The sequence below is a fragment of the Botryllus schlosseri genome, chromosome 7 (genome assembly GCF_051294905.1).
Source record: "Botryllus schlosseri isolate E-star chromosome 7, Bs_hap1, whole genome shotgun sequence".
In the NCBI taxonomy this organism is placed as follows: Eukaryota; Metazoa; Chordata; class Ascidiacea; order Stolidobranchia; family Styelidae; genus Botryllus; species Botryllus schlosseri.
Genome location: NC_137242.1, coordinates 5,985,923 through 6,001,814, shown reverse-complemented (window position 1 = coordinate 6,001,814; position 15,892 = coordinate 5,985,923). Strand labels below are relative to the sequence as shown.

Here is a 15,892-nt window from a genome sequence, read left to right as displayed (position 1 = left end):
GTAAATCAGGGCGGCCCGCGGGCTAATTCTCGAAATTAGTTGTAGTATTATCAGAAAATTTGATTAGCGTGGCCGCGAAATTTGGGATTTTGATGACTAAAATATCAGTTCCGACGCATTGGTGTAGGCAGGAGCCAGCCACATTTTTCGCAGATCGTCGTATATGACCAATTGACCATAAAGTACAATATTTCGCATATTAGCCTAAAACTTTGATATTTATAAGTCCAAGCGCCGAATAATCATGTCCTTGCCAAATGAGCCCACTGGTATGCAGAGACGACCCGCAATATATGCAAGTAACAATATTATTGACCGAATTCATTCATTAACTTTGAAAAGTTAACACGCCGAGTCTTCATGTCATAATTGTTATTGATTTCGATGCGTATTATTATAAATATTGTTTTCTCCGTTACCCAATCCGGTTTGCTCCCATCGGAAGATTAAAAAAGGTCATCAGCATTCAAGTGGCCCGTGCAACGGTTCGTAAATCTCATATTGCCCTTTGGCCGAAAAGGTTGGCCACCCTGGTGTGAATGTAACGTGTAAGTACAGTAATCCCGCTCCAGTAAAGACCGTATTACGTAATCGTGTTTACCAGACACTATAAGCGGTGTCAAATTTGAGAAGGCCGGCTTTCTCGAGTTGACGAACGATAACATGACCTTGCGTGAGTCATTATGTCGCATTTAGCGTCACCGGCCTTACTACTATAGCGGCGTTTAGGTATGCAGAAGAATGTGTAAAGATCTGAACTAATTTATGACAGATAGTGACCCCGAATGGAAAAATACACGTATCATTCCAGTAAATCACACGCTGTGGCCAAATAACGGAAGATGCGATATTATTGTTCGAGAGTATAATCGAGACAATTTCATGTAGTAACGACATCGGTGTTGTATGCTAAGTTATGCTGTATGCTAATATCAATACGTTTGCTCAATGCTCACCTGCCACGCACACGCACATCTGGGCTTCGCGCATTTTGAAGATACACGCTCCACACAGGTGCAACGGAACAAATTTAATGTAGCTTTCACTACAACATCCATTGCAATAGAACATTTATTAACACTCGAAGACTTTTCGGGTGCCTCTTTTCAAGAGTTATCGACACTCGAACGGGATTTAAACCTCAAAAGCAAATCCAATAAGGTAGAGTATGACGTAGCAATCAATATCACGCACCATGAAATTTGCATTGTAACAATGACAACAACAAACTTGGAAATATACGGTACCACAGCAGCAACACATAATGTAAATAAAACGACTACACCACGAAACAAAACAATCCAATGGCGAATCTGTAAGTTATACAAAAATTCCTTTTGTTTACATAAAATTGGTTTGGTCAACTGAATAATTGTTGACTCTAGCACTTTTAAATCACCAAGGATCTGCCTCGCGCAATGACAGTGAACATTTTATCGTTATAATTTTGGGGGCATGAAAGGTTTTTACTTAAATGGTGGCTGACTTGAATGTTTTATTGAAATGGATGCTGTAAGCTGTCTTGCTGGATGTTGAAAGCTATTATCAAGTTTTGTACCACGAACCAGCTCTAACAAATTGAATGTATCAGTCATTTCGTCATGTTGTTTCTTATCATTGACGTACGTAATTAGTTAAAGGAATAATATGGTCCTTCGCCGTCACTTGATTTCAGATTTCATTGCACCGTGGAAAAACATACATATATCGACAGTCGACACACTGCATTGTGTGTCTTGTACAAGCGCCCAGCGTTAGGTTCGTATATTCAACCTACAGTCCTTGTTTAGTGCAGTTAGTTCAACTTGCGTCACTATCGCTCCGTTTACGTTTACCAGGAATGTTTTGTCTGTGTTATTCGTATTCTGAGACTTATGAATGGAACCGGATTGCGGTACTACTGCCGTTTGGACTCCAGTATCAGAGAGCCATTTTATCACAATCACCTGCTCAAATGTAAGAATTCAGCACTCATGACAGACAGTGGCATTTGAAAATTGCTTATGTCAGCAGAATGATTCCAGCCGTGAGCTTGCTTTGGTGATGTTCGTTGCTCATTACTCACTACTCAGATCTGAAATTGACAATGCCGTGACTCGATGCGACCCATTCGGTATTTAATGACATGATGTATAACAGAAAATACCCAATGAATACAAGGTGCGTGGAATTTAGGCACGTCATATATTGTACCATGGCCTACTAGTAGGCCATGATTGTACTCGAAAAGAGAATCGTTCGCGATCGCATGTCGTGGGGACTTCCGTTCTTTATATACTTACGAAAAGTCGTACACATGTGGCATCGGACAGCAAGTGTACGAGAATCCTGGGCAATATGTATTTGATGAACGCTTAATCGATGTAAAGCATCCCTCTTAGTTAGGGTTATCATACGTCCTCTTTTAAGAGGATTTGTCCTCTTTTTTGAGATTTTGTCCTCTTTTTTGAAAATTTGGGTCACATTTAGAGCAAAATGCGAGTGATATGCCGTGAATTAGCACAGAAGTGACGCTCCGGCAGGTATTTCGGAGTGAAAAACGGTGATTTGAGCTCCGAGCGAAAGTTGACCTTTTTTTTCTTCTTTTTTTCTTTAGTCAACCACCTAGCAATGTGGAGAGAAAAACGGTATTTTGAGCTCTGAGCGGAAAGTTGACCATTTTTTTTAGTCTACCGATCACAAAGCGGGGAAAATTTCACGATTTTTGAGAATTCTTCTCCGATTTTGCAAGTCTCAAATTTCTGAAAAAGTGTCCTCTTTTTAGATTTCCAAAATATGGTAAGCCTACTATTAGTATAATGTGTACCGGGGCCTACGATACTTAAGCATCGTAGGCCCCGTGTGTACTTAACGAAAGTCTAGGGAAAACTATGAATTATCCTCAGATATCCGTAAATTCAGTGGCCTATTTAATGTCACTGGAAAATTACGACATTGAATTCTGCAATTTGCGATATTTTCCATTCATCGTCTAGCGAATTCTAATTTTTGACAGTTACCAAGACATTATAGGATGAACGATCGATGTGAAATTTTAATCATTTGTGCTTGTCATGATAGATGACATGTACGATTTATGAGACTCATTCGCTTTCGGCAGCAAAGCAGTCTCAGTATCAAAGTTACGTTATCGCTACTGATGTATATTGGTGCAGTCAATACTATCCTACGAAAACTTCATTAATCATCGTGTGAGCAATCTGAGCAATGAGCTTGTTGTGAGCATGATTTAAACGACACAGGCTTGATACGACGTGCACCGGCTTCCAATGCTCCTTTCGTTTTGTTGCTGATATATACGTTTAATGCGACATTCGCCCATGTATTGAGTATCGTTACGAAAAGATAATTTTACTGAATAAATTTCCTTTATTTCAGCGATATCGGCACCATTGTGAGCAGAGAGCGGGAACCACAATTGCAAGAATGTCTGAAACTAAAAATTCTTTATGAATAGGGTACTGGTAGTCGATTGCGAACGTTGGGCCCGGATAGGCCTTAACCGGAGTTGCGGTCAATGTAGCCATTGCTGGTCATTTATAAGTATATGTTGCGGTTTCCAATGAAGTATTTTGGAGTAGTTATCATAAAAGACTGTAAATTGTTAAGTCGATGTTGAAGTAGTCTACAATCATATCACTTGAGTACGAAGTGCAGGAATGGAAAACCTAATTTAGTAGGTAGTCATTGTGAATTAGAATATGGAGTCCTTATCACAGCTATAAATGAAGTAAGAAGCCTATAGCCCGATATAACACTTTGATCAGTAATGGGCAGGCTCATAATCCCGGATGAGTAAATTGACAGGAAGAATCACATTGATATCGACATGAGTCATCATTCTACATGACGATAGTATAGAAACTGTGTCAATTTGTGTATTGTCTTACAGATGCCACGGCATTATCAGTCACAGCGGAGCTTGGTGATGTCTACCTACAGAGTTGAAATCTCTGGCGAATCGGGAAACACTACTGTCGCGCAGGAAAATGGATATTTTCTCTCAGAAGTAGAACATTTGGAGAATGCTACGATAGTATTGGGTATAGTGGCGTTGTATTTGGCAATTTCTCAAGTTGGATATCTTTTCTTGGCTCACGGAATAAGAGGAGAAAAATCTAGAGGCCACGACCATGTCAGGTCACTGAATATCCTATGCGCATTTGCTGGAGTCATGGCGTTCCTACGTGTCAGCATACCTCTTGAACGCATAACGGGAGAGCTAACAGATGTCAAGTGTGTAATCATTATGGAGTGCAGGATCGTATCTTTTGGACTAGCATTTACCTTGTTGTATACGATCCTGTGGATCAGGCAAAGGGCCTTCTATTGGTCGCCTGCCTTGAGCGGTCTGAGCACGAAGCCCGTAAGGATAGCCAGTATAGTAACTCCGTTCATCATCTGGCCTGGATGCGTCGCAACCATTATCATAGTCAACTTATCCGAAAGGTATTACGCTACGGACCACGGCTGCGCCATAGAAAGACTTGATATCAATATATTCGGTTGGGCGTTTCGAGGTGTGACATTCGCTCTCATGCAATGTAATCTATTGGCGTTGTTCATTTACCCATTATATCGTCACAGGGTTATGATGAAACGCGCTGAGATGGTAGCGAGAACTGAATCTATAGACAGCCTCATAGGCAGGTCCGTGATTACCACAGTAATTTGTATCGCCATGGATTCCACGAGTATGTTGATAGGGCTGATTGTGCGCCGACGGCTGGCGATACTGCCGCATTTCGTGTACGACGTGAACTTGATTATTGATACATTGGCGGTGATATGGTCGTTTAGTAATTACCCCGAGCGGTTATTTCCGTGGCTGCAACTGAAACGTGGAAAAAAGCGCAATGATCAAACCAGCGTAAGAAGTGTCACTACTGTTACGTGACGATGTCCGTGCCGTGTCTAAAGAATTCATACATATAGAAATGCATTTGTACAGAATCAGGATTTTTAATTCTGTCCGGGTATTAAACCGGCAAGCTTTTCTGAAGCAGTATCAAATCCCAAATAGTATTTTTCTTCGCTGACGAGTCAAACAAGATCCTGGATTTATAATATGGGAAAAGTCACGCTCGAAATGTCTACTTTGAAACTTCACAATTTGCTTGACCCAATCGTGTTTTCGAATGCACCACACATTACCGGAGATAGCAACTTACAGTACATTACCTAGGGTTAATCCCTAATCTTGCAGATGGTTGCCCGACATATGAGCATGCGACATACTGGAAAACGACAGTTCAGCATGGAACACATCAGCATGGAACACATCAGCATGGAACACATCAACTTACCCTAACCCGAAACATAGCCTAACCTAACCTAACCTAGCCTAACCTAACCTAAATCCTAACCCTAACCCAACCATAAATCCAACCCTAACCTACCCCTAACCCGTAACTTAACCCACATGCTCAGGTGTCGCATGCCAAATTGTCGCATGCCGAAGTCTCGCATGCTGTAATGTCGCATGCTCATATGTCCACGGACCCTTGCAGATACCGATGGCAAGGTTAAGTGATGCTTAACACTTAAACGGGCTTATTTTCCGAATCCAGATTGACCCTAATCTTACAGAACTGTGATCCCTATATATCTATTACCTACCCTATTTGAAACATGGTAGAATATGATTTTACCTAAACGTTTTACTATATTTAGCAGCAAGTTGTCGTGAACGGAACGCTACAGTGTTGAATTGAATATTTAGTGCGATTCTGCTTATTGCTCCAACTGATTATGTTAGTTTAAATTGTGTACCCGGACTTTTATCATAACAATTTCTTGCACATTCATGCTCTCCCTTTCGCAGAAACAACGTTGTACCAATAAATAAGTCTTTCGAAGCATGTCGTTTTATTTATCATAGGTGATCATGTCTCCCAGTGTAACTATTGTCCGTGTACTTGTGCAATTTCAAAGGCGTATTTGAATGGGCCTGGGGAAAACAATTCGATTTCCCGACATCGGGTCTAGTATAGGACTGATTCGTACTAAGAGCGTAAATTTCCTATCATTGCCGTAGTGGAATTACGTCTAATACTACTAAAAGTTACTTTCGCATGCAGCTCTGACTAAGAGTATGACCGAAATGCAGGGGGCCATGGTTAGAATTGTCGCAATTGTTTACAGTTGACAAAACTGCTAGCGGGCATGTCCGGGCATGCCTAATATCACCACTGTGTAGAAAGCGAACACGCGATCTCAACTGCCCGACAATCGAATCTCGGGAATCGTACTTTGAAGCGACGCATATGTAGAGCATTATGCGGCTAGTTTGCCGTCTCTGAGAACCAGTAAATCGTGTTACCACCGTTTCTAATAAAGATCGCACTAGTCGGCTTGCGTTTGTACAAACGACATTTCTGCAGGTCGGCGAATTATTTATATAGGTGACACGGGTACACTCTAATCGCTACGAAACAGGGATGCATGGGACCAAATCAACAGCACGTTTCAACTCAGACTCGTGAGATCACACCAGCCGTTATGAAATACTTTCACATATTCGGAGTACTCAAGTAGGTTTTGTCCACTTACATCACTTACACATGGTGTTTTAGACTGCTTTCATTTCTACTTTATCAGTTTTTTCATTTAAAAATTACTTACTCATTACAACTCAGATTTTGAAACCTAGAAAGTACTTTTGTGAATAATATGCAGTACTTTTATGAGTGAAATTCTCATAAGAACCGCGTAAAATAGCCCCCCGTATCACGGTAACTGATTATATTTTCGAATATTGCACCTATCTGTGTTGTCGTTAGTCATTCCGGAAGGTGCATCTTGCGATCTCTAAAGTAACCACCTCTGATTCACTGCTAAAAGTATGCGATCCCTAAACTAAATCCACTTTCTGAAACTATTTACTTGAGTTGACGACGGTCATTATACGCCCACTAGAATAGCAATGCTGACAATTTTGATCACCTCCTAACTATAGCTTGAAATGTGCGATCCTGAAAATGGTGCGTATACTGTGAGCATGATGTTTTGAAATGTCTTTATCTTGCTGTAATTTCTGAAGAATACTGGTATAAACTGTCCCTACAGATAGCCGATTCAAAGAGTAACTTATATAACAATTTCGGAATCGATTTACTGGGTATTGTTGATTAATGATCATTCCGTGATGCCCTTACGTTGCTGCGCGGTTACGTATTACTTACTCGAGCGTTGACACAACGATATCTAAAGCGTGCTTGGACGCATAAATATGTACATTATATACGTGAAGATGTATTTGTATAAGAGTAAAGTATAGACGATAATCCAAGCGTGATGAACGTGAACCGGTCTCATAGGTCAATAAGGGAGAAGAAGTAATGCTTGGTACCGTGGTTTTTAACATGTAGTAACCTGAGAAACACTTACACTAATCTGCAAGCCTTTGCGGAACCCTAGATTTCTGTTTAGTCAAAAATACCAGTCTCCACAACATTTGTCTATTGTCTAACTGCACATCTAACACATTTCTATGTATAGATTACCGGTCCATAAAATGAACTGTGCGCCAGCAGAGTGTTAAAAGAACAGAACCATTAAAATGTAATTTCACACAAAACGCAAACAATATAATAGATATTCATTGCAAATCATTTTGATACCGGTTCAGAAATGCAAGGCTTGAGACATTGGAAAGGGTCATCGTATTGTTCGGTCGAAACTCAAAAGCGTGATACCTATTGCAAATGAGCTTATAAATATTGGAGATATAAATGGATGTTCAGAAGGACGTGGTTTCGATTTTGAACCTCAACCTCCCTTGCCTACGCCACTCCACACGGCGGCCACAACAAGAGTCTCGGGTATATTTGCCTGCAACCAATATAGCCAAGACTGCCGTGTCACCGCAGATCAAATGCATGATTTGAACAAGGGTCTTAACCTTGTGGGAGCCCGTGTGAATGGCTCAATCAACTCTTATTGTTCCACGGGAAACCAGTTAAGAACCACTCATGGTGTCGTATTAAGACTCGATTGTTCCGAGTCCAATTCGACTAGCTTTATCATAGCAAAACATTAATGACGCGAGGCTACACATGTTGGCGGCTGCCCAAGATTTTTGAGTAGTACTCGGCCCAGAGCATTATCACATAGTTATAGTTAAAAATCAGAAACATTTATATTGACAAGTGCAACTGGCATTATATTCCGTGCGATCTTATGAAAGATAAATATTTGAGCTTTGCAATTAGCTCATATGACTGTATATGACATCATAGTGAGTGGTACTCGAACCACACAAATATTTTATTAGATGATATATTGCGACATATAAACAATGTATAATACGTAATATAGGCTTACCATATTTTGAAAATCTAAAAAGAGGACACTTTTTCAGAAATTTAAGACTTGCAAAACCGGATAAGAATTCTCAAAAATCGGTGAATTTTTCCCACTTTGTGATCGGTTGACTAAAAAAAAAGGTCAACTTTCCAGTCAGAGCTCAAAATACCGTTTTTCTGTCCACGTTGCTAGGTGGTTGACTAAAAAAAAAATTAACTTTCCGCTCAGACCTCAAAATACCGTTTTTCTCTCCACATTGCTAGGTGGATGACTAAAAAAAAGGTCATATTTTCGCTCAGAGCTGAAATCACCGTTTCTCACTCCGAAATACCCGGCGTAGCGTCACTTTTGTGCTAATTTACGGCATATCACTCGCAATTTGCTCTAAATCTGACCTCAATTTACAAAAAAAAAGGACAAAATCTCAAAAAAGAGGACAAAAGGGCGTCCTCCGAGGACAGTCAGGACACTTTCATAAAAACCAAAAAAGAGGACAAATCCTCTTAAAAGAGGACGTATGGTAACCCTACGTAATATTTATTGAATGTCGGGTGGTATGCAATGTACTGTACTCGAAAAGAGGGTTGTTCGTGACGGCATGTCTCGGGGACTCTCGTCCACAGCGCACAGCCCTGTGTCATCACAAATCATATGACTTGAGTGTGTGTCTCGACTAGGGCTGGGAACAGTGATTCGAGTGCTCGAATATGAATCGAGCTAATTTTAATGATTTGAGTCGAGTAGTAAAAGACGGCTTTTTTGAGGACTGAAGTTGTATGCTCCTCGCAACTGAAAGTTAATTATCTAACAAGAATTATACTTTTGATACTATTTCCCACTGAGGAAGCCTTGAAGCCTTGATTGGACGTGTCGCAGCATACCTCTCTCCAGTGATCCCCGAATCTGGCTCGGGGAGTTTCATGGAACACTGGTTACGCGCCGCTGGCTTACTAATATTGGCGCACGGCCGGATCAAGTCAGTATGTTCTCGTCTCGCCTCGGCATGTAACGCCATGATCGCTAACGAGTCCTATTAATTCATCGGGTAAATTGTAAGTATTGCGCGACGATAAATCCGTGCCAAAGCACTTGGTATCTACAGTGGTTTCAATGCGGGAGTGGCAGCACCCTTCGCAATGCGGCATAACTCACCGTCGCTAATCTCAGAGCAAAGTGTTTCGTTCTACTGGTAAGTTTAAACGTTAGGATGGCAACGTACATTTGTTTAACTTGTTTCAAGAATATATCCGCAGGCCGCAGCGGAACACCATTACATCATTGTCATATCACGCAAACAAATACTAGGCAGCAAGGCCGATTGACCAAATGACCATGTATGATTAATAATCGGGAATGGTAAATAGATTTGTGTCAATTGCGGACGGTATATCTATAACATCGCATACCAATATGTTTGACCTTTCTTGCAAGTTCGTAACGTGCAATTGTAAAGGATATCAAACTTCCGGAAAGAAAGCCGACACGTCGCCGTACGCATGGCGTAAACACATTACACACAAACCTAGAGATCCTGAAACGCAGATATTCTCCTCACATATTCTCCACCCAGCACCCGCTTTGCAATGCGATATAATTCACAGTCGCTAATCTCAGAACAAAGTGATCTGTTCGACTGAGTTAGCAGTTCAGGTAAGTTTTAACCTTAGGATGGCAACGTATATTTGTTTCGAGAACATCAAAAAAAACCGCCGCGGAACACCATTATATCCATTGTCTTATCAGGTAAACAAATGCTAGGCAGCATGGCCTATTATGGTTAAGAATAGGGAATGATAAATAGATTTGTGTCAATTGCGGACGGTATATCTCTGAAACACCGTGTACCAATACGTTTGACCTTTGCCTGCAGGTTCGTAACGTGCAATTGTAAGGGATAGCAAACGTCCCAGACAGAAAGCCAAACGGCCTAGAGATCCTGAAACGCAGATATTCTCCTCACATCTCTACACTAGCTTTCTCAATCATACAATAGTATTTAGTCGCAATCTCCTGCTAGGCGAAAGAACGAACATTTCCAAAACAAATCATGTATTCAAAACAAGCAATGCAGCACTATTGCGTTTCACCTCCAACGTGACAAAATTAACGAAAAAGAACACGATCAATTATTTCGATGTAAACGAGTAAATCAAACACAAAAGCGTAAGCTTGTATAAACAAATAAATAATGTCTTTACAAATAAATTACACAGACGAGCTGTTTGCGAGACGGGCTATACGTCATCCTCTGATCCAGCCAGAGTCGGTCCCTCGTGGGAAGTACGAAATTTGCGTTCGTCGTTGAGTCGCGTGCAAATACCCAACAGGAAGTTCAGCTCTCTCTTCATCATGTATGAGCCAGAATCGTTACTCGCAGGGATTGTGTAGGTTCAAGGTAGTCAGAGCCCGATTAACTTCTCAGCGAGCGGCCGCATCACGATCAGCCATACTCGGCAGTAACTCTAAAATGTCTCGAAGCTTTCACATGGGCTCGGTTCCAAATGAAGTCAGGTTTCACGTCTTTGGATTGAATCAGCAGCGCTAGCATGTCAGGAGTCTTCGAAAACGAATACATTTTGATATAACCATGAGGCTTCGTGGAATGAAGATTGAACCCCTAAGAGTGGCACATCGGATTGCAATACCCGCAGGCTCGCCGCGCAGGTGTACGTTGCTCCCAATCTTACAAAACCATACTGCAGGGACATATATCCACCGAAATCCATCATATTTAGCGATAATCCATTCAAAATCCGATCAAATCATGAGGTCAGTGGTCGAGCATTATAACCGCGTAAAGCCACGTCCGCACAATGGGCATCTCAACAATCCCGCTTCGCACTCGAGGCAAACAATTGGTCCGTTGTTGCAGCAGCAGAGAAATGATACTAAGGCTGGATTATACGGACATAAAATGCATGGTTCTCCATCTGCAGTCGGCCACGGAGATGTATCGTAGTGTGGGGCCCATTCCAAAGCATGCTTCGTAGTAGACAACGAACCGTGCGTTCTGAAAGGTATCGAAGGGATAAATGTTACGGTGTCAAGATGAATATTCGGCAGCATCCCCAACCTGTCAGAGTTCACGCAATCCTTGTTCTCATCTGCGCTATCTTCATTGACCGACGATTTATCGGTTTTACCCTTTTGGTATTTGGATTCGGACACGAATCCGCGTGCCATTGCTCATTTGAAATCTGGTAAGTATACAACACAAGAAGCTTCTGTTTCGCGACAGCACTTCTCTCGCATGCTATCTCAAAGAATGTATCAGTTATACGCCTGAGCGAACTGCTTTAACAAGACTAATAGACATTTTTTTCCTTTCTACAATAGTTCTCGTTATCATTGTTAGCATATAGCGACAACCAGCGGCACTAGAAATTCGATGAAATTTTAATAAATGATGATGATGATGATGATGATACAAGAAGCGATCCAGAATGCTACTCAACCACGAGTAGAAGTAGAGCTTTTCCATGCATTACAAAACTACTTCAAGCAGAAGTAGAATTTGCTGCCTCTGACAAAACTACTCAAGTAAGTAAGTAGTTTTGAAAAAACAATCATAAATACGCTCTGATGGGACACAAAACCAGGAAACTGACAGGTGTGGACAATGTAGACCAGTGGCAATATGGAGCTACAATTCGAAGGTTGCGTCGAGTAAGTGCGACGGTGAAGATATCGCGCCAGAAATTTCGCAACGGATTAAGAAATGCGGTAGCTGGAGCGTAACGGGTCTTATGCAAAATTCATTTAATTGCAGCTCCATTATGGTGGCTATCTGAAGAAAATGGCTGCGGTCAATTTTTTTTCGTTCTGCGCTTCAGTTTGAGACCACATCATTTTTAGAGCACAGTGCCCCTTTAACCTGGGATCCATAGCCCCCAGGGAGTGATTTGGAAGGGGCGGAAACGCTCAGAGGGCGATATGGGGAGCGCTGGGCTCGGGGGTAGGGGGGCGTCGCAGTAGATGGTGTAATAGGGAAATATGATTAACGATTATATAGTAGAACACTAGTTCTATATATCCCCGAGCTCTCATTGCAAATACACAGTCGACGAATTCTGTCAAATCTCGAAATTTTCAGTCGCGCTCGAATGTATGTCGACGGTGTTTGCAACGTGTTTCCATGAATGCACTGGTGTATTATAATTCATGTAAAATTACACATTATTGGTATTTCGCCCATCAATACTCGTTGTTTTGTACATCGAAATTAAGGTCTCAAATTGTTAAGAACGATGAAAATCCGCATATTATGAGTGAGAGGCATTTGATATTAACCAGAGTTGTAAAAATTGAATTGAACGTTACTTGAACTCGAAACTGAACAGTGAAAGCAATGACTTGGACTCGACCCTGCACTCCACAACTTGACTAGCCGATGAATTGAAAATGAATTTAAAGATAATAATATTGACTTGTGATTCGGAACCTTGTGACTTGGTTATAACCCTGCTGATTAAGAAGTACATACAGAGATAATACAGACGCGATGACACGACAAATCAATTTCGTCCGGAATCGTACGCAGGTGCAATGTAGCACAGCTCGATCCTGAGAGCGGAGCATGCTGATGACCTGGTGTGAAGACATATACTCACACTGTAGTTCGAAACACTTTTGTCATTTGTATTGAATATGAAAATTAAGCAAACACTACATAACAATCACAGGCTGGTAGCGAAAATATAAACTATACAAACATGTTAAGAAAAACTCACAAGTTGTTACTGAAAATTGAAACAAAACAACATGACAACAAAAGCCTCACAGGTTGGTATCGAATTTTGATTGGAACAACACAAACAAACAAACGAACAAGAAATAAAAAACTCAGAGATCAAGCCCAACCCCTATCCGACGTTATTATGCCAACTAGGACATAGCAAGCGCTCAATTTCCAGGAACTGCTCGATGGAACTATTGATTCCAGGGTGGAAGAGGACAAGGCTGTCCTTTTCTTTGTAATGATATTGCCATACGTATTACGTACTAAGTAGTCGCTCACTGGCAGCTATAGCGTTGCATGTAAAACAAATGGTGGTTTGAAACTCTTTGTATGCAACATGTTTTGCACAGTGTTTTTTAAAAAATGCCATTTTAAAACAAACAAAATTGTTTTTCCTCAAAAGTTGTATACTTATGCCATAATTGTGTAAATATATTCGTAAAACACGTAGTATGAGTGAGCCTACGGACGATGTGTACTCGGGCATTACGTGTAACAGATTTCGTGACCTTGGAAATGAATTATTACAAACTTATTACGCGAGGGGTATATATACAATCAATATAAATGCTCCGTCTCTGGCATATTCACATAAGTATATTATATACGCAAAGATTATTGTTGTATAGCCGGGAAATAAAGTCTCGGCCAGACGTTTACGCGACAATACAAGCAAATCAACTTGAACCGGTCGAAGAAGCTCCAGCAACGCAACCAGAGAAATTGTATTTGTTCTATGTTTAGATAGAGGTCATAGTAACAACGTAATATCGGAACGCGACTAAATAATTATCATATAATTCCATGATTCATGTTTGCTAATACGTCTTGCGAATTTTCGTGATTGTCAGTGCTGACGGAAGGTAAATTTGTGTATAGAAGCCGTTGGTGTCTGGATTCGGAAGTTGCGACAACGAACTCTATATTACTCTGTAGTAGTAGAGATACAATGTCGCTCATGTGAGAGCCCAATGATTCGGTTGACTGGGTTTTATTTAATGTAACGTGATAGGTACACAATTATGTCATTGTCTTATCGCACAAAGACTACCTCATATGGCAATGATGGAGAAGTGAGTTGGTAAAAACATTTGTCAATACTCAATGGCGTGAGACGAATGTATTTCCAAGACAACAACAACTATCTTTGACCTTTTCCCGCAAGTTACCTTGCGCGTATATTGTTGTAATTGCGACCCAAGCCTCACATACCGCAAGAATTATATTTGTTAAAGTTAGCATACCACGGCAGAGATGAGCGGATTTGAAATTTCTATGTCCTAATCCAATCCAAATCCGAACCTTGAAATTCAAATCCAAATCCTAATCCATAACTTTTTCTTATTCAAGTCCATGTCCAATCCTAATCCGATTCCAACTGGAAATTAAAGGTCAACTGCATCTTCAAAAAGACTTTTGCTTATTTCATACAATATGTCGCTAGCAATATGAATAAAATAATAAAAATTGTAATTTCTGCATAATATTGAAGTAATTTAAATTATAAATCGAAAAGCCAAAAAACGGAAACGAAACCATTCAGCCATGAAATGACGTCATGTAACTGACACAACAGAAGTCTTGATACCTGGTTTGCATAAGGTTATCCCTGTTGCTGTGGATTTGAGTATTTCAGTGTGATCGTGAAAGCTGTTAAGAAGATGAGGAATGGAGGTGGACGTTATGTCGCGTATGGCTGCTACAATACGCAATATGCGGTACTCAAAGTGTCCTTACATCGCTTTCACAAGCCATATGCCGGCAGCCGACCGGACGCCTATAGCTGAACGGTGCGGAACACCGTGAAGACCGAAATTGCGCTCAGAATCATATTTATGCGCGGATCACGTCCAACCATCTTGCTTCAATGAAGTATCCGCGATACACAAGCTAGTTGACTACCGAACACAGGCAACTATCGCATGTACTCCCGTCCACACTTTATTTTCACGGAGGAATACTCCTCTGAAGCTACGTACTGTCCGAAATCGGTAAGTGAAAATGTATTGAGTCAGCTAGTACTATAAGAGTGTAACTAACCGTTTCTATTAGTATTGACTATGGTGGTAATGAAAGTAGTTATTGTTTGCACTCAAGTATACATCACATGTAGAATTAAGTATATGCCTTCAATAACTTTTGAAGTGGAAGTATTCTAAAATTAAGCCACTTCACTCATTGAATGAAGTAGTGGCATTAGTTACTGAAAAGGGATTATGTAACCAGCTGACTGCATGACCTGATGGTTACATCGCTGACCACCTTTTATGGACTCCGTGGATAATTGAAAAGGACGCGACTCGAGCCCAAACTATAGAAGTGAGATTGACTTGTGACTCGGAAATTTGCGACTTGGCTACAACCCTGATAAAATCATAGACTGATGAAGCTGTAGCCTATAAGTCAGGAAGCCTGCTTATCATGTAAGCAGCAAAAGCAACAAGATAATACCGATGATCCATTACTATATCGTAATCTATGTCCCTCTCAAGATGTTGGCAGCTCAGCGGAGATGAGAAAGTACCAGTATCACCATAACTGTCGTAAAGTACTGTGTTAACTGTTCAAAACAACCCTTATAAGATTTCACCATGTTCACAAGCCATACGCATCATTGTAGGATGCAGTTGGCAATCCTTTATTTAATGATACTTAAGAATACAACGTTTGGAATACTGCCTTCAATCTGACTGTGTTTTAACACCTTGTGATATTTTTTGCCTTCTCTAGATTACTGCAATGAAGAAGTCAATGCACTCATCAAAACAAGACCAGGACAGTGATATTTTTTGCCTTCTCTAGATTACTGCATTGAAGAAGTCAATGCACTCATCAAAACAAGACCAG

The 15,892-nt window shown here is 40.8% G+C and overlaps 2 protein-coding genes across 2 annotated transcripts; one reads left to right on the top strand and one right to left on the bottom strand.

Annotated features, from left to right (window-relative positions):
• The first annotated feature begins 2,891 nt into the window (after positions 1-2,891).
• Positions 2,892-6,079, top strand: LOC145443687 (uncharacterized). Its single transcript, XM_080321625.1, has one exon. It carries the CDS (start codon positions 3,893-3,895, stop codon positions 4,895-4,897), a length of 1,005 nt encoding a protein of 334 aa, XP_080177751.1. The 5' UTR covers positions 2,892-3,892; the 3' UTR covers positions 4,898-6,079.
• A 4,260-nt stretch (positions 6,080-10,339) lies between these two features.
• Positions 10,340-11,567, bottom strand: LOC145443185 (uncharacterized). Its single transcript, XM_080321175.1, has 2 exons — positions 11,381-11,567; positions 10,340-11,317 (listed from the first exon to the last, which is right to left on the bottom strand). The coding sequence occupies exons 1-2, from the start codon at positions 11,488-11,490 to the stop codon at positions 11,092-11,094; spliced, it is 336 nt and encodes a 111-aa protein (XP_080177301.1). The 5' UTR covers positions 11,491-11,567; the 3' UTR covers positions 10,340-11,091.
• Between the last annotated feature and the right edge of the window lie 4,325 nt (positions 11,568-15,892).

What these genes read in the sequence shown, in the direction of transcription:
- LOC145443687 (XM_080321625.1), top strand. Translation starts at nt 3,893, where the DNA reads ATGCCACGGCATTATCAGTCACAGCGGAGCTTGGTGATGTCTACCTAC.
- LOC145443185 (XM_080321175.1), bottom strand. Translation starts at nt 11,490, where the DNA reads ATGGCACGCGGATTCGTGTCCGAATCCAAATACCAAAAGGGTAAAACC. An exon ending in GATTGCGTGAACTCTGACAG is followed by an intron (nt 11,318 to 11,380) that starts GTTGGGGATGCT and finishes GATACCTTTCAG; the next exon opens with AACGCACGGTTCGTTGTCTA.